This window comes from Xenopus laevis, chromosome 3L (assembly GCF_017654675.1).
Source record: "Xenopus laevis strain J_2021 chromosome 3L, Xenopus_laevis_v10.1, whole genome shotgun sequence".
In the NCBI taxonomy this organism is placed as follows: Eukaryota; Metazoa; Chordata; class Amphibia; order Anura; family Pipidae; genus Xenopus; species Xenopus laevis.
The window spans coordinates 27,199,352-27,223,058 of NC_054375.1; the positions used below are offsets into that span (position 1 = coordinate 27,199,352).

At 40.3% G+C, this 23,707-nt stretch overlaps 1 protein-coding gene across 1 annotated transcript in view; it reads right to left on the reverse strand.

The window, feature by feature from the left end:
• Window positions 1-23,707, reverse strand: part of anxa6.L (annexin A6 L homeolog) — a gene marked incomplete at its 5' end in the record, with an annotated part of 51,926 nt that overhangs the window by 19,872 nt on the left and 8,347 nt on the right. Inside the window, 4 exon segments of the mRNA NM_001092378.1 lie at window positions 152-242; window positions 1,495-1,608; window positions 2,256-2,350; window positions 7,268-7,358. Of these exon segments, the coding sequence (NP_001085847.1) occupies window positions 152-242; window positions 1,495-1,608; window positions 2,256-2,350; window positions 7,268-7,358 (391 nt within the window).

The following is a 23,707-nucleotide window of genomic DNA, read 5'->3' on the forward strand; positions in this document are numbered from 1 at the left end:
ATTGAACTTGCTGGACACTTGACTAGAAATCCCAAAAAGACATTTGTACTATTTTGGATAATTAAGATGTCTTGTATCCACATGACTATATTGTAATTAAATCAATGGTACCAAGCATATCACGGCAGCCTATCTTTATGTAGTCACTTACCATCTTTGTAGGCAGCCACCAGGGCATGAATCTGTTGGTTGGTTCGAGATGCCAGGATCTCAATGAGGCATTTCTCATCAGTGCCAGCACCCTGTAACACAAATAGTAATTTGAAGGCAATAAATAGCTCTTTAATAAGACAGGGCCAGAGTTTAATATCGAGACCACAGTCCTGGTTTTCCTGCCTTTCTTTGCTTTGTGGTATCCCAGGGATAGTAATTTCAATAGGTAGAAAGTTTTGGGACAACTCCACCTTCCTTTATAGCCTTTTCCTTCCTTTATATCGGGTTGAGTTGCTGGGTAATCGATTTATCGCTAATACATTTGGTTCAATAATTATTTTTCACAGTTTATTAAGTCCCTGGTTGGACTAATGCACTTGCACTTTAAGTATTTAAATTAATTTATTTTTTAACACCTATGCACTTTAGGCAGTGGATTAATTGTGAAGGAATGAATTAATGGCAGAATTGATTTGATTTAGTCTGCCCTTCGTAATAAATTAATGAATTAGCACGGAAGTAGCACTTTAACTTAACAATTATAATCTGGTAACTCATTAATTTTAATTAATTGAGATACTCACTATTTATATTTTTAAGATCACGCATTCATATAATTAATTAAAAGTATCCAGCAAGTGGATGAATTTTGAATTTAGATTTTTAGAAGTGAACCATTGAATTATTAGTCAGAAGAGGGGTTTCCTACTTTTCTTTTTTCGTTAGTTAGTAATTTGAAGGCATTAAAGCTTGAATATTTTATCAGCAGTCAACAAGCTGAAAGTTGTAGTCCTATAATATTGGGAATGTATTCCTAAATCAATATTACACAATAAAACTTTTGCCCAGATCAGCAAGGCCAAAGGCCCACTTTATGCAAAATGATAATCCAGTCAGAATCTTACCTACACTGCAGGCACACAATTACACATTCGTTGCTGCAATCAACAAACACCTTGTTTCACTATAGTGTAATATTGGCACGCTGATGTTTTGCATTAATCTCCCAATTTTATTTAACAGCAAGACTATTGATAAAATACTGCTAAAGTTGATTCTTTCTAGAGAATGTTTTTGCACTTGTAATGAAATATAGGATGCCTACCTTGGAGACCTTGGAGGCTCAAAAGTAAGTTATGGAGGGGTTATGTCCCCTTTAGACAAGTTAGCTCAAAGCAAAGCATTGAGCAGTTTCTACCACCTAACGTGATCTACTGTTTACTCTCAAGAAATGGCAGTATGGCAGATGGGTCAGTTGCTATTTATATGATATAGGGAGAAATTAATGAATACCAGTTGAATTATTATTAGCTAACAAAAATAAATATAGCAGATACTCACAGCCAGGGAATCCTTGATTTCTTTGGCATCAAAATAAGCAAGGGGGCGCATCAGTCCAACAATTAGCCTCTCAAACTTGCCTGTGAGTTCATATTTAAGGTCATCAATAAGATCCTGTTATAAATAAAAACACATATTCCGAGTTTAAATGGAACAACGGCTAATATAAGCTTCCATGGCTATTTCCGTGTTTATTATCATATGTAATACGGAAGGGGGAACTGACACAGATTCACAATAGCATTTTTTTGCCTCTAGCTATGACCCTACTATGTGGCAATGGGCTTGGCCCAACAATGAGCCTATTGTGGCTATCAGACCATCATCATGAGCTATAAAGGAATAAAGGAAGACACCAGAGGTGTCAACCTGGTGTGGTACAATGTCACTATGTATTATAATATAAACTGGATTAACTCACTGGTTGTGGTTCTCTTATTAATGACTGGATGAGAATATAAGCAAAATTGCAGCTATTAGGGCTCTGCCGGTATGGACAAGGTGCAAAGTACAAAAAAGAGGCATGCAGTACCATGTTTTTTGAAACAATACACCTCACTCACCCATGCTAGTTGGAGCATTTCTCATGTAGAGCCTTCACAGGAGTTAACTGCAGTGCTCCTCTGCTCCACTGAGTACTGCTCAGTGATATAAGGGCATATCTTTTTTATTGAGGGCAAGATGCATTGTTTCAGTGTTAGCACAGTGGATTATATGATCTGCAGCATTAAGGACATAAATATACTGTATTTCCATGTTACCTTTCCATACAAGGATTTGTATGCCTGAGTTATCTGGATGCGCTGGTGGTTGCTGCGGGATGTAATAAGATCCAAGATGGCTTCTTTATCGCTACCTGTAAATAAAACACATAAAGAGAATTAGAATGTGTAAATCTTTATGTGTTTTATGTGTTTTAAAGAGAATAAGAATGTGTAAATCTTATTTAGACCTGTTTTAGTGTATATGTATATATATATATTTTAAACTGCTTTTTTTTGAAGAGAAGTAGAGGAAGCATTATCACTAGGATGCCAATGCGATGGCCATTTTGGTGTATTTTTCAGTCTTGGTGGTGGGTCACATTCAATTTCTCTCCATGTTTTCCATTGTATATCGAATAATTGATCTGACTATAATCAGCCGACAAGGTTGGAATCATCATAGCGATGGAGACTAAGGATTACTGCACAAATTTGTATAGCCAACTAGGAGATAATATTATATATTATAAACTGAGTAGAATCCAACATTTAGTATCAATAGAGAAAAAAAAAAGATTTGTTTAAGAGATTGCTCACCTTCCAACACTCTTTTCAGTTTAGTTGTTTTCAGTTCACCAGAAATAACATTCACCTTTCAGTTAACTTTTAGTATATTATAGGATGGCTAATTATAAGAAACCTTTCAATTGGCCTTCATTATTTACTTTTTATAGTTTTTGAATTAATTGCCTTCTTCTTCTGACTCTTATCAGCTTTCAAATGGGGGGTCACTGACCCCATCTACAAAAACAAATGCTCTGTAAGGCTACACATGTATTACGAGTGCTACTTTTTATTACTCATCTTTCTATTCAGCCCCTCTACTATTTATATTCCAGTCTCTTATTCAAATCAATGCATGGTTGCTAGGATAATTTGGACCCTAGCAACCATATGGCTGAAATTCCAAACAGGAGAGCTGCTCTATGCTCATACTCTACACCATAGGAAAAGTTAATTCAAAGGTAAACTCTTTTAAACTTTAGTTTTGGAAAAAAAATAAAAAAAACATGGAAAGCAACTGAAAAAAGTCTTTATTACTGGAGAACAATCTGAAAACAACTGAACTGAAAAAAATGTTTGGAAAGTGAACAACCCCTTTAAATAAAGATGTGGAGTTGCATGTTATTGATACAGATATTGCACATCTTTTGTACATGGAGCACCCAGTTATTCTAGTGTTTTACATTCTTCCAAAGATACATAAGGACCCTGTCAAACCCCTGTGATGACATATGATATCTGGGGTTGGATTTGGCATTATGTCCTATGGCAGAAATGCTAGACAGAGTTCTGGATCCTCTTGTTTAGGGTACCAAGTCCTATTTATATTCCAGTCTCTTATTCAAATCAATGCATGGTTGCTAGGATAATTTGGACCCTAGCAACCATATGGCTGAAATTCCAAACAGGAGAGCTGCTCTATGCTCACACTCTACACCATAGGAAACGTTAATTCAAAGGTAAACTCTTTTAAACTTCAGTTTTGGAAAAAAAATAAAAAAAACATGGAAAGCAACTGAAAAAAGTCTTTATTACTGGAGAACAATCTGAAAACAACTGAACTGAAAAAAATGTTTGGAAAGTGAACAACCCCTTTAAATAAAGATCTGGAGTTGCATGTTATTGATACAGATATTGCACATCTTTTGTACATGGAGCACCCAGTTATTCTAGTGTTTTACATTCTTCCAAAGATACATAAGGACCCTGTCAAACCCCTGTGATGACATATGATATCTGGGGTTGGATTTGGCATTATGTCCTATGGCAGAAATGCTAGACAGAGTTCTGGATCCTCTTGTTTAGGGTACCAAGTCCTATTTGAGGGATATATTGGGAATTTTTTAGAATGCCCCCTTAAAAAAGAATTTTATAGAATTAGACGTATGTAGTGTAGTGTAGTGTAGTACATTACCCCCATATGCTAATGCCCTTATGGACTGGTTTGAGAAAATCTTTTTCTACACATATTATATCAGTATTGTGAGATGTGGATGAGGTACATCAATGACGTATTCCTCTTATGGAGGGGGATACGTTATCCCTTCTCAGGTTTGTATCTGACATAAATAAGGTGCATCAACACCAATTTATATACAAAGGAACAGCCAATGTTCATGTTAAGTGATCATTACCACATAGACAATGAGATAAATTTCTAAAAAAGGGGTTTCCCCAATCCCTGAGACAATGGGAAATTAGACAGCTAAATCAAAAACAGATAGCTCAGGACAGAGGGTGAAGACACAGAGCTGCTAGTTACAGCTCCAAAATAGACAATAGTGATAATTAGCTTTACTAAGACACTATAAGGAGGCAACTTTGGGCAATTTAGCGATACAGTAAGTTGGGCATACCTCCAGCAATTTCAATTATTGGCAATGGAGAGGCATTTTCATAAGATTTGTCGCCCACAGCCGTGGGCAACAAATCTTCCCATGTGCCGCTGCCCTAAAAGACAGTTGTTGTATCAACACAAGCTGCTAGACACATGACCTATGTATCTTATTAACATATCATGTGACTCTAGTTCCATACACCATTTTGATTAGCACTTTGGGCTGGAAGGATTTGTGGTTCAGGGTAAAGATGCATTGTTAAGGGACTCTATACCCCAAATGGTTAAAAAAAATCCATTTTTGTAGCAATGGGGGCAGCCATTAAAGATCAGATACGCAATGTAGTATCCCATTGTATACTACAGAGCTTATTTGTTATCAGCTGTGCCATTTCTCCTTGTTCATCATTGAATGGCTGCCCCTATGGCTACACAGCAGCTTGTTTATATAAACTGTAGTAGTGTTTCTGATGCAAACACATCAGTTGTACCAGCACAAAGCAAAAGTACATTATATTCTCATTACTTTAAAACATTTTCATTATTTGTTGTTACTGTTCATTTAAAGTGATTATGATTAGAACTGTAATTGTGACAAGTAATATGACATATACATATACATAATTAAATAAATATATTGTGTGTATATATATATATATATATATATATATGTATATATAGTGTGTGTGTGTCTGTGTGTGTATGTAATTATATATAGTATGTATTATAAAATATGACATATTCATAAAGAGGTAGTAACTTTCCTAATTGTTATTATTGTTATATTATGTATTGTGCATTACAGTTATAGAGATTTCAGTTAGAAGTTAGACAAAGCAGCCAACACAGACACATTTTGTACTGTGATAAGTTGTGGTATGCAAGGTCACCAAGACTTGACACTGGTTATTTAAAATAAGGTCAAAAGGAGCTGTCAGTTTTATTTGCAGCTGGAAAGTTTACAATTTGCAGCTTGGGTTTTGTAATCACACTTCATCTGTTAAAACTCTATAGAAACTTGACTTGAGCTGAGAGTTAATCACAAATATTTTACATGTAGCCAATATCTGTCAGTTTAAAGTGCTTAGGAAATATATATCCTATGAACTTCAAATAAGAATTCATTAATCTGCAATTTATACATGTCTAAACATGCACATATATAAACTAAATATCGTCAAACTGTGTGTTGGGCCATATCTGCTTCTTGTAATAAATTATTTTCATGTTACACGTCTTTTTATTTAATGTTATTTGTGGAAACTCAGACATTATTAATGTTCTTCTGCCTCGAAAACTAATAGTTTAAACTGGGAATTTGAAATGTCAATAACACTAAATTGTTGAGCAATGTATTAAATAATGCACTGAGAGGGAAACGTTAGCTCTTCAGAAAGTAAATATCTGAAGTTGTTCGCTAACAGTGGCTTTACATAAATCATGAAGAAGAAACGGAATAAGGCTTTCTTTGTTTTACAGGCAACAGAAGAGGTTAAAGGGGAACTCCACAAAAACATAACTTAAGCTTTTTAAAAAGTAAACATAATTTCAAGCAACTTTGCAATATTCATCATTTAAAAAATTTGCAGATTTTTCATGATTTTTAATGGTTTCTGACAGTTCCCTAAGCCTAGCCCCCTGCTCTCCTGCTGATCTCTGCTGATCTGACTACTTTGCTGAGCTGACTGACTACTGTTATTTTGTATCAACAGCCAGCTGTCCTCAGACTGTATCCTCCAAACCCCACAATTCCCTGCACACATAATTTTTATATGGGAAGGAACATCACAGTGCAATGCATTTTGGGTTATGTAGTTCCTGCATGCTGTCTGTAAGCTGTGGAGTACCGTATATACTCGAGTATAAGCCGAGTTTTTCAGCATCCAAAATGGGTCAGCGGGCAGTAGCTGAGATTGCAGTCACTTTTAATCATTCCTATACCAACAGTTCACTTGGGGAGAGACTGCAATATCCCACAATGCCCTCTGTTGGTTTTTATGAAAGAATAACAGTGCGCCCTCTGTTGGTTATATGAAAGAATAACAGTGACTGCAATATCACACAGTGCCATCTGTTGATTATATGAAAGAATAACAGTGCGCCCTCTGTTGGTTATAAAGTAAAGTAAAGTCAATAAGTTTTCCCAGTTTTCGTAGGAAAAATTAGGTACCTCGGCTTATACTCAGGTCAGCTTATACTCGAGTATATACGGTAGTTATTAAAATTTGTAACATCAGTGTTTTAGTCCCTCCTTCCCTGCCAGGATTTCAAATGATGCAACTGATTTCAGCATGAAAAATAGCATTTATTCATACTTTTTGAAAAACGGGTAACTGTTATGGATATATTAGGGGTTTCTGTGTTATGTGGGTTTCTTTATGTCACCAGTGGTAATGGCTAATGAAGACTTAATAGTGGATGAGATAGGGGAATCAGCACCTGCTAAATCTGATAATGCAATTATAAGTTATTTATATTGTTGTTTACACATTCAGAGTTTAATATTTATAACTCAAGTCTCTGTAACTTCTTTTTTTCGCATCTCTAAACACACCCTCCATGGAAATCACATCAGGCGTCTTATGGGACATCCAGTCTGTGTTTCCTTAGGTAGGGCTGGCCCAGGAAGTGGAGATTTATATATGAATGTATAATACTGTTTACTTACCAAATCCTTTCATTGCCTTGTAGAGAGTTTCTGCATCCTGATTGGAATCAAAGTCTGGGAAATCTTTTATTGATCCTCGATAACGGCCACCCTATTTTAGCAGACAACTGTATGTTAGTAAACAACAATCCATAGCACTCACTTTAAATATTCATGGATATCAACTTTCACTATGTGCTGGGATACCATATAACGCTTAGTCCTGAGCCCCTTGTCTCATTTATATTCAACTTCCCTTGCAAGAAGAGACGTATATGGGTCTCCAAGTTCTTTCAACTTTTTCACCTTCCCATGTTACCCGAGAAGGAAACACAAGACATGGAAAGAACACAGATGAACCTGACCTCTACACAAAACATTCAACCAAACCTTTTGTAACCCTGGAGAGGTACGTGCGACAGCTCAGTATGGGAAGATTTATTTTAATCTAATAAATGCTTGTTGGTTTGATCAACAACTTCCTTCACCGATCTCTCTCCTTTCCCATGTTGATGTCCTACTAACTTAAAATACTGCAACTCTCATTTGTGCAATTTCTCTCTAATCCGTTCAAACTTCTTGACATAGCATAACAGCTTTACTATTATTTTTTCTTGTGCACGAAAATCAACCGAATGGCCTTCTTTCATCATGTTTATGTATTTGCTTCAATTCGAGTCATTGTAGATTAGCCACAGGGCTGTTTTCCATTCACATTACTGATCTATTAGGTCAGTGTGTGATAGCAAGAGCACTTTATGTCCAAGGTAAATAGAAAAACAGAGGACTAGTTGGTGAATTACAACCACTGGGTATAGTATAACCCTGCAACAGGAAAGTCATTGTATACCCATCAGTTTCAATTTTCTAGAGATAAACTTCAAACGGTTAGAATTTAAAATTTACAATATATTTTTCAGGACCATGATATTGCTTCTTTATAAACAATCAGTACATATCTATTTCCAGAAAATATATACATGTACATTGCAGGAGTTCAAGGCGTTAGGCCTTTTTTGACTTTCTTGCTTTATGTGTATATGTGCGATTTTGGTGGTTGTCAGACCTCATTTTAAATAGGGCCATTTACAATCACAGACAATGCTGCCCTATGAATCTGTAAATGTGTGGTCTCTTATGCTTGCCATGGGAAAGGTAAGTCTTATACTCCCCCAATGCCAACCAACATATATAAAATGACACACAGATTGATTGATGGTGCAAGGCGGCAACTTGTTTATTGATTATTTAATAATTTACAGAAATTGAAATTCAGAAAAAACAACTCTATTTCAAAACAGATACCCAAACTCTGATTCATTAAATGGACCCTTTGCGTAATTTCCTGCCATGCAACAGCCAGGGTTTTAACAAAATAATTTATACTCCCTCTATGCCTCAACACTCTACAAATTGTTACAATTTTTTTATGTTTAATATAAGATATAACTATAATATAATATAAATTCATCCGGGAGGGAGGGTGGGGATTCTTTGAAGGAGCCGTCACTGAAGATCAAAGATGCAGGTAACTTACCTGGTTCACCTTTTATACCTCCCCCCTTCAGGGACCCTCCACCAATCCTAATCTCCATTTAACCCTTCAGCTGCTGTGCTGCCCCATCCCAACCAATAACCATGTAGCTCAATTACAGCTGAACCAAGCCATAGAAAAAACCCTGTAACTCCCATTAGTTTACTAGGGGGTTTTCATCCGCTTTTCACTCCATTACACAACTGCCCTATATTCAATGTGGAGCTTACACTTGCACTGATACTGTATATATGTGCCAATCATGTATGCATGGGAGCAAGTCGCCTTTTCTCCTCCCGTGGAGAAAGCACAGGCAGAAATGACTTGCAATAGCATAACATTAGCATCACCGCACTTAAAACATATTAGTCACTGCAATCTAGCTTAATCGTGGGAAATTTTCCTGCGATTAAGACAGATTGTCGTGAGTAAAATGCTTTAATTGCAGCAATCCTAATGTTATGCTATGGCAAGTTATTTTCAGGCTATTTGTTGACAAATCTTACCATTTACCATTGTTCTAAGCCCTGGCATAATAGACTTCTGCTAACGAAACAGGCACAACAAAAGATGAATGGAGGCGGTTGTATACTGGTAATCTAATTATTACCTAACAATGACCAATGAGGAATGGCTTCAGTTACCCTGTTTAGCCTATTTAGCTGAAGAAATAATAAAATGTTTTTATTGTGATTAAAAGAATAGACAAATGGTATGTGTGGCACAAGCTCTATTCAGACATCCCATGTAGAACAAGAAGGTATACTGTCCATTTAACCAGCTGGTTAGCAACACTGTTTCAGGAGTAAGAGCCAAGAATGCAAAGAAAAACATATTAACACATATGGAGCCTTTTTAAACTGCCTGTTCGCAGTTCATGTTGAAGAAAAATGACACCGCAATGTATACATAACGTATAATAAGAATTCTAGTTGTGATACAATACTATTTGCTCTGGAGAAGCAAAACCTTCATCCATAGGCTCGAATGAAATAGAACCCATGATGATGTCTCTTGCTTGGCATTACAGGGCTATAGTAACTGAACAAAGTCCTCAAAGTATTGTTCTAATGAGAAATATAAGTCACAACAAAGCATGTATCACTTTCAGAATGAATATTTATTTAGTATATTGTCCCTTTAATGAATTCCTGAATCTCCATGTAGAGCCATAGAAACAGACTATCTCTGCACTGAGAATAAATATAATTAAGACTTTGTTCTTGTGTTTCCAGGCTACTGTCTGATTCTGGGATCCTTTTTATATACTTGATTGTAAAACAAAGGACCCACAAGGTAGGCTTTCATTGTTAATAGGACAAAACTGCTGCATGAAGGGGCATTAGCGGACTTAGTTTAAAGGAAGAATCTGTAATGAGCTTCATTGTTTTGGTGTATACATTCTAAGTCGAATTTGGACAGAATTTGGCTGTTCCATGTACTAACCTATTGACAAAAAAAAAGGCGATTTGGGTAAACAGAAAATGGCAGCTATCTAACTGGCAGGAAATCCCTTTAACCGTTATTAAAGGGAATTATACTTGTTTATATAAATAGAACATAAATTCTACTATTTTCTATGCTATTTGAATGCCTATTCTAAAAAAAATCATGGACACTGCTAAGAAATACTGTTTGCCGAGCTACACAGGTCACAAACTGGCTGAACCTAAACTGGATAAAATTAGTTCAGCCCTGCTAATTCCATGTGTCCAGGTTTTTCAGATAATCTGTTCAAGTTATCTTTAATTCGCCACTGTTAAAGTTTATAGCTCACTAGGGATGTAGCGAACTGTTCGCCGGCGAACTTGTTCGCGCGAACTTCGACCGTTCGCGAACGTCGCGCGACGTTCGCATTTTGAGTTCGCGTTCGATTAGAATACAAATCGTTCGACCATTCTAATTCCTTCGACCGCTAAAAATCGAACGATTGTAAGCATTCGAATGAATGAAAAGCATTCGATCGAATGCTTCGATCGTTCGATTCGAATGAAAATCGTTCGATCGAACGATTAAAATCCTTCGATCGTTCGATTCGAACGATTTTAGCGGGTGTTCGAAGTTTGCGAACTGTTCGCTCTAACCATCAGTAAATGAGTCCTTTTAACTTAAGGTGGCCATACATGGGAAGAATAAAGCTGCCGATATCGGTCCTTTAGACTGATTCAGCAGCTTATCTGCCCATGTGTGGGGGCTCCCGACGGGTCCTCCCAATCGATATCAGGCCACAAATCGGGCAGATATCGATTGGTCAAGTTTGTTTTTTTTCTACGATCCAGGGCCACATCGGCTAGTTGATGCAGTCCTGCAACCCGTTGGCGCCCATTCTCAGCATTGTAATCCAATTGTAAACCCAGAGCCGAACGTTCGGATTCACCCGATATCGATCAGCTGTTAGTGGGCATAGCGAATTCCCTAAATGAGTGGATCTAATAGTGTATGGCCACCTTTAGGGTTACCATTTCACCCCTTTAAAGTAGGACACAAGCTGCAACTTGAATGCATGACTGTACACAAATCCTTGATCCATGCATCCGATTTGTGTGTTCAATACAAGTACTATTATAAAGTAGAAAGATGTAACATGACTAGTTGAATTGACTTCAATGCATTTTACAAATCATCACAGAATTTTCCTGTGGCGAAAATTCACAAAATTAGTGGTTTGCTTCACTAAAGCTGGCAAAGATCTGTTCGTACGAATCGAGGATTCATACGATTTTCGGACCGTGTGTGGAGAGTCACAACATTTTTTTTCCGGCGGAGATCGGCCGTTTGGTCGATCGGACAGGTTAAAAGATTTATGTCGGCTGCCGATAATATCTCTGCATGTATTGCCGATCATACGATTTTCAGAGAGAGAGACTGTCACTAGCTTTGGTCGGACATAACGTACAATTGCTGTCAGGGGCAGAATATCGGCTGATCTGTTCTTTTGTACTTTATTTGATCGGAATGGTAAGACTTTGATCTGAATGGTTAGTGGCAGATCGGGAGATGGGGAAGTCCGATCGTACTCTTTGCGTCTGTGGCCAGCTTAAACCTGCCAAGCATTTGCTACACGCTGGTGTAGGGGAGCTATGTATACTTGTCTCTCCTCTGTGTTGTTCTGTGTGAGAAGGGGGAGGAGTCCCCACCCCTGTGAGCTGACATGAAGGAAGTGTTTATGTGAGGGAGAAGCAGCAGAGTGAAAGCAAGGTGCTGCAAGCTCCCACATATTACTGTGTGTGAAAAGTCAGTAGGGTTCCCCAGTGGCAGAAAAGCGCACCTATTTAGGGTGTAGAAGAAAAGGGGGTCCTTGTCAGGGCTGTAAAGAACAAAGCGTGCTCTTCTCAGGGCACAGAAAGCCAAAGGGAGTTCTTCTGAGCACTCTGAAGAAACTGCCACATAAGTGGGAATCCCCCCCCCCCCGCAGCTCAGAAATAAAAACCATTTGAAATATGTAAAATGGCACCTGGCTGACAGGCTGTATGCATCATGGTTATTTAAAGCTACAATGTCTTGCAAATAAACCGATCAACCTTTCCTCTGTGTGTGTGATATCAGATCAGGGAAGTTCCCATGGCTGTTATATGATGCCAAATCATAGTGTACCTGTTCTCCACAAGGAAGAAAATGAGTGCTAGATTTTCCAGCAGTAGCAGAATAGAACTACACAACTATAGCACATCACCTTAAGTTAGATATTAAGTTCTACATCAGTTTCAACTTTACCCTGTAACTGCTCTAAGAAATTCTGAATCATTAGCTTGTTTATTCCTTTTCCAGTGTGAAAAGACACAGTGCTTGAATTATTTTCTTCACTTGTGTAGGGAATTTAAGGATTTTTGATGCCTTAACATAGCAAGTCACGGCAGCAAAAGTGGCTTAAACTAAGGCCATACAAGGTCATCCAACATACAGTAACTTCAGAGGGTCATACATACCCAAATTTTGTTAGATAGTTTGGCCAATTTTAACCCTGCTGCCCAATTATGACGAAGTGAAGACAAGCTGGAGTTTGGAGTAGAACAGAAGGTTCCCATAGCCATTCATATGGTATCAATATGGTCAATATAGTAGAGGCTCAGATAATGTATATCCATTGTTTATAAGCCCTTAGTAAGCTTGGGAACAAGACAAGGGAAATATCTGCCCCGGACAGAGCTCCTGCAGGGACAGCAAAAAGTTGCCTGCATGGAAAGATAGATATATGGCCCCAACAAAAACACTGGTTTCATAAATACAAGTTAAGTGGCCACAGTAATACATTTTTAAAACCCCCTATAAACTGTGGGAAAAGATTTAGGAAAACAACAGGGCCGGAACAATGATCATTCAGAAAGTAAGGTGTGATCCAGCTTTTTGCTGTAATATTTTTTTCATCAGCATGGACTAAGCATCTTGTTAAAACTGGAAGAGAAACTGTTGCAAAAATCCAGAAAAATATTGAAAAATAACCTATTTCAGTCTACTAAAAACGTATACGTCTCCAAATTTCATCATCAGGCCCGGATTTGTGGTAAAGCAACAGGAGGGCCTAGGGAGGGAGAATTACATGGGGCGGCATGCTGCTCATCTGCCTTTTAATTGGTTATCAGCACTGGAGATTTGCAAGCTTTCCCACATGCCAATCACCAGTGTTAGTGCTCCGGACCCAACGTGTGACAACGTATGCATGCACACACATGAAGAGGATGCAGAGGAGACGAATTGTACCTAGGGGTGCCAGATTTGTAAATCTGTACATGTTCCTCATTCAAATGGGTAATTATTTCAAAGTTAAACTAATACGAAAATGGTCTAAGAACAAATAGGTGCAGCCAAATCCTTCAATCCATCTGAGAAATTGTAGGATTTTTCATTAAATAAAATCAGAGAACTTGCCAATAGTCTGAATACTTTGCCAAGGCACCAGAAAATTACAATTCTCCTTTAAAGGGGTGGTTCACCTTTAAGTCAACTGGACCAGCATACTTTTATTGCATTCTTTCAAGAGTTCAGCCCAGATGTAAGAAATAGGTAAACCAGGGATAGGCAACCTCATGCGGCTCTTTATCCTGCTTGCTGCGGCTCTGCCTTGCGGCTTTGCCTATCAGGTCGGCTATACAGCCCTCGTACCTGGCGGCTGCTTGAGTGTGTTACCGGGGTAAGTTAACAGTTAGCTTACTGCAGTCGCACACTCAGGAAGCCGCCAGCAGGTGTGAGAACTATATAGACGTCCCAGGAGTGACGGGCAAGACCGAGCAGCAGCAAGATGATTCATCGTGGTCCTTACCGCGGTTACAAACTCAAGACAATAGAGGGAAGATCAGTATTGAACTTCAGAAACAGACTTTACATTAAACAGATGAGAACACTAGCATTTAATAGGGCTATTCAGTGTTTAATTTATTTCAAAGTGGGCCTACGCATACACACTGCACTTCTGTTTGTTGTATTCTGTTGCTGTAACAGTTAAAATTTAAAAAAGGTTAACATTTTTAAAAGTTTATAATCTGTGTTATGTTTTGTGGCTCCAGGCTATTTTTCTTTAGTGGAAGAGGGGGCAAAATGGCTCTTTTGTTAAAGTAAAGGTTGCTGACCCCTGAGCTAAACTAATCCTCTGCTCAGTCGAGATTACATTTACAAATAGCTAACACTAATTAATGTTTAGATATGTAGTGAAAAGTTGGAATGTGGAAATATTTTCAGTCTATATAAAGGTTATCCTTTGATGGCTCATGTATAAAGCCAGGGTAAACCTGCAATGAGAGAAATGAAAATTTCTCTGTGGCTTTTAACAGTTGGTCATGTAAGGGCCATGATGCAGGTCTATCCTTAAAGGAAAACTATACCCCCAAAATGAATACTTAGGCAACAGATAGTTTATATCAAATTGAATGACATATTAAAGAATCTTACCAAACTGGAATATATATTTACATAAATATTGCCCTTTTACATCTCTTGCCTTGAACCACCATTTTGTGACTCTATCTGTGCTGCCTCAGAGATCAGCTGACCAGAAATACTACAACACTAACTGTAACAGGAAGAAGTGAGGAAGCAAAAGGCAGAACTCTGTCTGTTAATTGGCTCATGTGACCTTACATGTGGTTTGTATGTGTGCACAGTGAATCTTACGATCCCAGGGGGCGGCCCTTATTTTTTAAAATGGCAATTTTCTATTTATGATTACCCAATGGCACATACTACTAAAAAAGTATATTATTATGATAATGGTTTATTTACATGAAGCAGGGTTTTACACATGAGCTGTTTTACTCAGTATCTTTTAATAGAGACCTACATTGTTTGGGGGGTATAGTTTTCCTTTAAGCAGAATTTATCTATATTTACAGCTATACACACTGGCTAATTTCAGTATACATTAATTTCAAGAAAAACACTACAGGTATGGGATCCATTATCCGGAAACCCCGTTATCCAGAAAACTCCAAATTAAGGAAAGGCCATCTCGCATAGACTCTATTTTAACAAATAATCCAGATTTTAAAAAATTCATTCAAATTAAATTTTTCTCTGTAATAATAAAACAGTACTTTGTACTTAAACCAACCTAAGATAAAATTGATCCTCATTCGAAGCAAAACCAGACTATTGGGTTCATTAAGGGGCCCATTTACTTAGTTCGAGTGAAGGAATAGAATAAAAAAAACTTCGAATTTCAAATGTTTTTTTTGGCTACTTCGACCATCGAATTGGCTACTTCGACCTTCGACTACTACTTCGACTTTGAATCGAACGATTCGAACTAAAAATCGTTCGACTATTCGACCATTCGATAGTCAAAGTACTGTCTCTTTTAAAAAAACTTCGACCCCCTACTTTGCCACCTAAAACCTACCGAGGTGCCATGTTAGCCTATGGGGAAGGTCCCCATAAGCTTTCTATCAATTTTTAGGTCGAAGAAAAATCGTTCGATCGATGGGTTAAAATCCTTCGAATCAAACGATTTGCGCTAAATCCTTCGATTTCGATATTCGAAGTCGAAGGATTTACATTCGGCAGTCGAATATCAAGGGTTAATTAACCCTCGATATTCCACCCTATGTAAATCTGCCCCTTAATGTTTACATGATTTTCTAGTAGACTTAAGGTATTAAGATCCAAATCATGGAAAGATCTCATACCTGTAGTAGAAATGGCTAGAGATGTCGCGAACTGTTCGCCGGCGAACTTGTTCGCGCGAACATCGGGTGTTCGCGCTCGCCGGAAGTTCGCGAACGTCGCGCGACGTTCGCCATTTTGGGTTCGCCATTGTTGGCGCTTTTTTTTGCCCTCTCACCCCAGACCAGCAGGTACATGGCAGCCAATCAGGAAGCTCTCCCTGGACCACTCCCCTTCCCTATAAAAACCGAAGCCCTGCAGCGTTTTTTCACTCTGCCTGTGTGTGCTGAAGAGATAGTGTAGGAGAGAGCTGCTGCCTGTTAGTGATTTCAGGGACAGTTGAAAGTTTGCTGGCTAGTAATCGTTTTGATACTGCTCTGTTATTGGAGGGACAGAAGTCTGCAGGGGTTTGAGGGACATTTAAGCTTAGGTAGCTTTGCTGGCTAGTAATCTACCTTCTACTGCAGTGCTCTGTATGTAGCTGCAGTGGGCAGCTGTCCTGCTTCTGATCTCATCTGCTGACTGCTGCAATAACAGTAGTCCTTGTAAGGACTGCTTTTATTTATTTTTTGTTGTTTTACTACTACTACTACTACTACTACTATAAGAGCCCAGTGCTATTAGTCTAGCAGTGTTGGGGAGTGGGACTGGTGTGCTAATCTGCTGCTCCTAGTAGTTCAGCAGCACCAACTTTAATTTTTTTTTTTAATATTCATTTTTTTTTTATTTTACTTTTTTTTATTTTACTACCGCTGTAGTAGTGTATAAGTTGACCTTTTAGGCATTATTTGCCCTGTAGGCATTATTTGCACACTGTTTTCTTCAACCCGCCATCGAGCTGTGTGACCTTGTTCCCATTCTGTCTAAATATCCATAATATTACCGTCTCCAGAAAAAACACCGAGTGACTTTTTTCAAGCAGCCATAATATATTTTACGTAATCCGTATCCACCGCTGTAGTAGTGTATACGTTGGCCTTGTAGGCATTATTTGCACACTGTTTTCTTCAACCCGCCATCGAGCTGTGTGACCTTGTTCCCATTCTGTCTAAATATCCATAATATTACCGTCTCCAGAAAAAACACCGGAGTCACTTTTTTCAAGCAGCATTCATATATTTTACGTAATCCGTATCCACCGCTGTAGTAGTGTATACGTTGGCCTTGTAGGCATTATTTGCACACTGTTTTCTTCAACCCGCCATCGAGCTGTGTGACCTTGTTCCCATTCTGTCTAAATATCCATAATATTACCGTCTCCAGAAAAAACACCGGAGTCACTTTTTTCAAGCAGCATTCATATATTTTACGTAATCCGTATCCACCGCTGTAGTAGTGTATACGTTGGCCTTGTAGGCATTATTTGCACACTGTTTTCTTCAACCCGCCATCGAGCTGTGTGACCTTGTTCCCATTCTGTCTAAATATCCATAATATTACCGTCTCCAGAAAAAACACCGGAGTCACTTTTTTCAAGCAGCATTCATATATTTTACGTAATCCGTATCCACCGCTGTAGTAGTGTATACGTTGGCCTTGTAGGCATTATTTGCACAGTGTTTTCTTCAACCCGCCATCGAGCTGTGTGAGCTTGTTCACATTTTGTCTAAATATTGATAATATTATCGTCTCTAGAAAAACCACTTGAGTTACTTTTTTTCAAGCAGCATTCATATATTTTACGTAATCCGTATCCACCGCTGTAGTAGTGTATACGTTGACCTTGTAGGCATTATTTGCACACTGTTTTCTTCAACCCGCCATCGAGCTGTGTGAGCTTGTTCACATTTTGTCTAAATATTGATAATATTATCGTCTCTAGAAAAACCACTTGAGTTACTTTTTTTCAAGCAGCATTCATATATTTTACGTAATCCGTATCCACCGCTGTAGTAGTGTATACGTTGACCTTGTAGGCATTATTTGCACACTGTTTTCTTCAACCCGCCATCGAGCTGTGTGAGCTTGTTCACATTTTGTCTAAATATTGATAATATTATCGTCTCTAGAAAAACCACTTGAGTTACTTTTTTTCAAGCAGCATTCATATATTTTACGTAATCCGTATCCACCGCTGTAGTAGTGTATACGTTGACCTTGTAGGCATTATTTGCACACTGTTTTCTTCAACCCGCCATCTAGCTGTGTGTATTATCGTTTCCAGAAAAAACCAACTGAGTTTTGTTGTTGTGTTGTTTTTTTAAAATAATGCCAGGCAAAGGCAGGCCGCCACGCAGAGGCCGTGCTAGGGGCCGTGCTGCTATGCAATCCTGTGGCCCTAGCAAATTTTCCCAGTTTTAAAAAGCCAATGACCCTGAACTCCCAAAATGCTGAAGAGGTAGTTGACTGGCTTACACAGCACACCCCATCCTCTACCGTTTCTAACTTTACCACAACATCCTCCTCATCCTCCACTGCTATGGCCACCCCACGTAACACTTCCTCCACCACCGGTGCCCCTTCTTCACTGGGTCAGAGGAGTTATTTTCCAATGAGTTTCTTGAACTGAGTAATGCGCAACCATTATTGCCAGAAGAAGATGAAGGAGATGAGGACCTTACACCAGATTTAATTCTGGCAGAGAACACGATAGAGATGGACATAATGAGTGATGAGGAGGAGGTCCCGCTGCTGCTTCCTTCTGTGATGTGTCAGAAGAAATTGATGCATCTGAGGAGAATGATGATGAGGAGATTGATGTTTTGTGGGTGCCTAGTAGAAGAGAGCAAGAGGAGGGTAGTTCAGATGGAGAGACGGAGAGTCAGAGAGGCAGTAGGAGAATAAGACTTAGAAGAAGCAGGGAGGACAGCCCGCAGGGATCAGCAGGGCAACAACATGTATCGGCACCTGTGTTCAGCCGGCCAACGCACCCGCCATTGCCGCCAATACCGCCAACTCCGCCAACTTCTACTGTTACCGCCAGATCGCACACTTCCAAAAAGTCAGCAGTGTGGGATTTTTTTAATGTGTGTGCCTCTGACAAAAGCATTGTAATTTGCAATGAGTGCAGTCAGAAACTGAGCCTTGGTAAGCCCAACAGCCACATAGGTACAACTTCTATGCGAAGGCACATGAGCGGCAAGCACAAAGCACTTTGGGAGCAACACCTCAAAGGCAACAGGCAAACTAAAAGCCACACTCCTTCTGGTCCAGCATCTTACTGCTCTACCTCTGCTCTCCTTGACCCGTCTGAACCACCCTCCACTCCGCCTTCCACCTTGACCACCTGTTCCCATTCCCAGTCATCTGCCACCAGCCAAGTTTCTGTGAAGGCCATGTTTGAGCGTAAGAAGCCAATGTCTGACTGTCACCCCCTTGCCCGGCGTCTGACAGCTGGCTTGTCTGCACTCTTAGCCCGCCAGCTTTTACCATACCAGCTGGTGGACTCTGAGGCCTTCCGCAAATTTGTAGCAATTGGGACACCGCAGTGGAAGGTACCCAGCCGCAATTTTTTTTCTAAAAAGGGAATACCACACCTGTACCACCATGTGCAGAGCCAAGTTACCGCATCTCTGTCACTTAGTGTTGGGCCAAAGGTCCATATGACTACTGACGCATGGTCCTCCAAGCATGGTCAGGGCAGGTATGTCACCTACACTGCCCACTGGGTGAACTTGGTAATGGCTGGGAAGCAGGGAATGGGTAGCTCAACAACAACAGTGGAGTTGGTGTCACCGCCACGGATTGCACGCGGTTCTGCCACCACCTCTACTCCTCCATCGCTCTCTACCTCGTCTTCTTCTTCTTCTTACTCTGCTGCTGGGTCCTCCTTCTCCTCCTCCACACCTGTGCACCCCCAGCTCCCCCTAGGCTATTCGACGTGCCAGGTACGCCGTTGTCACGCTGTCTTGGGGATGACGTGCCTGGAAAGCAAAAACCATACCGGATCTGTACTCCTGTCATCTCTGCAGTCACAGGCCGATCGGTGGCTGACCCCACACCAACTGCAGATCGGAAAAGTGGTGTGTGACAATGGAAGCAATCTGTTGGCAGCGTTGAGACTAGGCAATTTAACACATGTGCCCTGCATGGCACATGTGTTAAATTTAATAGTCCAACGTTTTGTCTCCAAGTACCCAGGATTCCAGGACGTTCTCACCCAGTCCAGAAAGGTGTCGGCCCATTTCAGACGTTCCTACACAGCCATGGCACGCCTTGCTGACATTCAGCAGCGCTACAACATGCCAGTCAGGCGTTTGATTTCTGACAGCCAGACTCGCTGGAATTCAACGCTCCTTATGTTGGAACGTCTGCTGCAACAACAAAGGGCCGTCAACGAGTACCTTTTTGAACTGGGTGGTAGGACTGGATCTGCACAGCTGGGGATTTTTTTCCCCCGTTACTGGGTGCTTATGCGCGATGCCTGCAGGCTCATGCGACCTTTTGAAGAGGTGACAAATATGGTCAGTCGCACCGAAGGCACCATCAGCGACCTAATACCCTTCGCTTTCTTCCTGGAGCGTGCCGTGCGACGAGTGACAGATGAGGCTGTAGACCAGCGTGACGAGGAGCTGGAAGCGCACGATTTCTGGTCGGAATCACCAGAACGAACCCAGGCACCTGCTGCAACGCAGGGAGAGGTGCCAGAAGTGGAGTCAGAGGAGGAAGGTGGCTTTGTGGAGGAGGAGGAGGAGGACCAACAGGAGCAGGCTTCCCAGGGGGCTAGTGGTGACCTTTTGGGGACCCCTGGTCTTGTACGTGGCTGGGGGGAGGAGACCGTGGATGATGCAGTCCTTGATAATGAGGAAGCGGAGATGGATAGCTCTGCATCCAACCTTGTGAGAATGGGGTCTTTCATGCTGTCATGCCTGTTGAAGGACCCCCGTATCAAGAGGCTTAAGGAGAAGGACCTGTACTGGGTCGCAACGCTACTAGACCCTCGGTACAAGCATAAAGTGTCAGAAATGTTACCAACATACCACAAGTCCGAAAAGATGCGGCATTTACAAACCAGCCTGCAAAACATGTTGTACAATGCTTTTAAGGGTGATGTCACTTCAGGAACTCATCAACATTCCAGGGGCAGAGGTGCCAGTAATCCTGCCACGAGCACACCTGCAAGGACAAAGCCCTTTGGCCAGTCTGTAACGTCAGACATGCAAATGTTTTTCTGTCCAAGGCAGCGCCACAACCCTTCTGGATCCACCCTCAAAGAACGCCTCGACCGGCAGGTAGCGGACTACCTGGCATTAACTGCAGATATCGACACTCTGAGGAGCGATGAACCCCTGGACTACTGGGTGCGCAGGCTTGATCTGTGGCCAGAGCTGTCACAATTTGCCATGAACCTCTTGTCTTGCCCAGCCTCAAGTGTGCTCTCAGAAAGGACCTTCAGTGCAGCAGGAGGGATTGTAACTGAGAAGAGAACTCGCCTAGGTCACAAAAGTGTCGATTACCTGACCTTTATTAAAATGAATGAGGGGTGGATCTCGGAGGGTTACTGCACGCCGGAAGACTTGTTCTGACTTCTATGCAGCTGTCCTTCTCTTCAAGCCTCATGACTCCACACACAGCTGTCCTTTAGCGTCCTCCTCCTCCCTCCGCCACCGTTACAAACTAGGGTGCAAACCCTACTGGTTTAATTTTTTCTGGCCTCTGTGCTTCAGTGGCTGCAACCAAAAAAACTGGGCAAACAATGTCTACAAGGTCAACGTATGGCAAAAAATGACTATTTTCAGCATTTATATGGCATATTTTTTCTGGCAACTGTGCTTCAGTGGCTGCGTCCAAAAAAATGCATATTTTCTGCATTTATATGGCATAATTTTTCTGGCAACTGTGCTTCAGTGGCTGCGACCAAAAAAATGCATATTTTCTGCATTTATATGGCATAATTTTTCTGGCCTCTGTGCTTCAGTGGCTGCAACCAAAAAAATTTATATTTTCAGCATTTATATGGCATAATTTTTCTGGCCTCTGTGCTTCAGTGGCTGCAACCAAAAAAATTTATATTTTCAGCATTTATATGGCATAATTTTTCTGGCAACTGTGCTTCAGTGGCTGCGACCAAAAAAATTACTATTTTCAGCATTTATATGGCATATTTTTTCTGGCCTCTGTGCTTCAGTGGCTGCGGCCAAAAAAACTGGGCAAACAATGCCTACAAGGTCAACGACGTTGACCTTGTAGGCATTGTTTGCCCAGTTTTTTTGGCCGCAGCCACTGAAGCACAGAGGCCAGAAAAAATATGCCATATAAATGCTGAAAATAGTAATTTTTTGCCATACGTTGACTCAACGTATATGGCAAAAAATGACTATTTTCAGCATTTATATGGCATATTTTTTCTGGCAACTGTGCTTCAGTGGCTGCGACCAAAAAAATGCATATTTTCTGCATTTATATGGCATAATTTTTCTGGCCTCTGTGCTTCAGTGGCTGCAACCAAAAAAATTTATATTTTCAGCATTTATATGGCATAATTTTTCTGGCAACTGTGCTTCAGTGGCTGCGACCAAAAAAATGCATATTTTCTGCATTTATATGGCATAATTTTTCTGGCCTCTGTGCTTCAGTGGCTGCAACCAAAAAAATTTATATTTTCAGCATTTATATGGCATAATTTTTCTGGCAACTGTGCTTCAGTGGCTGCGTCCAAAAAAACTGGGCAAACAATGTCTACAAGGTCAACGTATGGCGAAAAATGACTATTTTCAGCATTTATATGGCATATTTTTTCTGGCAACTGTGCTTCAGTGGCTGCGTCCAAAAAAACTGGGCAAACAATGCCTACAAGGTCAACGTATGGCAGTTGTTTAAAGAGAACAGTAGATTACTAGCCAGCAAAGCTACCTAAGCTAAAATGTCCCTCAAATCCCTGCAGACTTCTGTCCCTCCAATACAGAGCAGTATCAAGCAGATTACTAGCCAGCAAGCTTACTATCATCTGTCCCTGAAATCACTAACAGCTCTCCCCCTACACTATCTCTTCCAAGCACACACAGGCAGATTTTTCAGATACATTTTTGCCCTTGATCCCCCTCTGGCATGCCACTGTCCAGGTCGTTGCACCCTTTAAACAACTTTAAAATCATTTTTCTGGCCAGAAATGTCTTTTCTAGATGTTAAAGTTCGCCTTCCCATTGAAGTCTATGGGGTTCGCGAACCGTTCGCGAACCGCTCGCATTTTTGCGCAAGTTCGCGAATATGTTCGCGAACTTTTTTTCCGACGTTCGCTACATCCCTAGAAATGGCCACAAAATATAACTGAAGCTAAAAAGGCCAACAACATGGCCACTTTTTGGAGGTGTAATAATAAAAATTGTGTGTGTTTAACACATTCCTCGTTCCTGCACTTGGCACATCAGGCCTTCTACAGTATTGACTAGTTACTCTTATCACTCAATATAATCAGTGATAATATCGCTGCTCTGTGACTGGTCCTAGTCTACTGAGGTGCCAATCTCTGCCCATGTACTGCACTGATATCACAAGCCAGCAAGAACTTTATGCAACCTCTACCCTGATATAAACTCACTACATACCCTCATTCAAAAAAATCTCAAAAATTAGTCATTAGTGACAATATCTACAATGAGCCACTTTCATAATGTCCTCCATCTATCTTACAATGATTTAAAGGGTGGACCCTGCTAGGAAGTCATGTCAAGGTATATTATTCTAAATTCTGGAACATGTCTTGGGCAATATAAGAAGGCTTACTAAATGATATGGTGGTAAAGCTGGATATATAGTTTCCTTCTAGTCCCCTCTGAGTCATGCTTCCCCCGGCATTGCTTAGTGAGCTTATAAATATCTCAAAAGAGTAGGCGTTAGAGTCTCGGCATACCTTGGCCCACATCCCACTATATATTGTGTGCTAGTAACTGAATGGT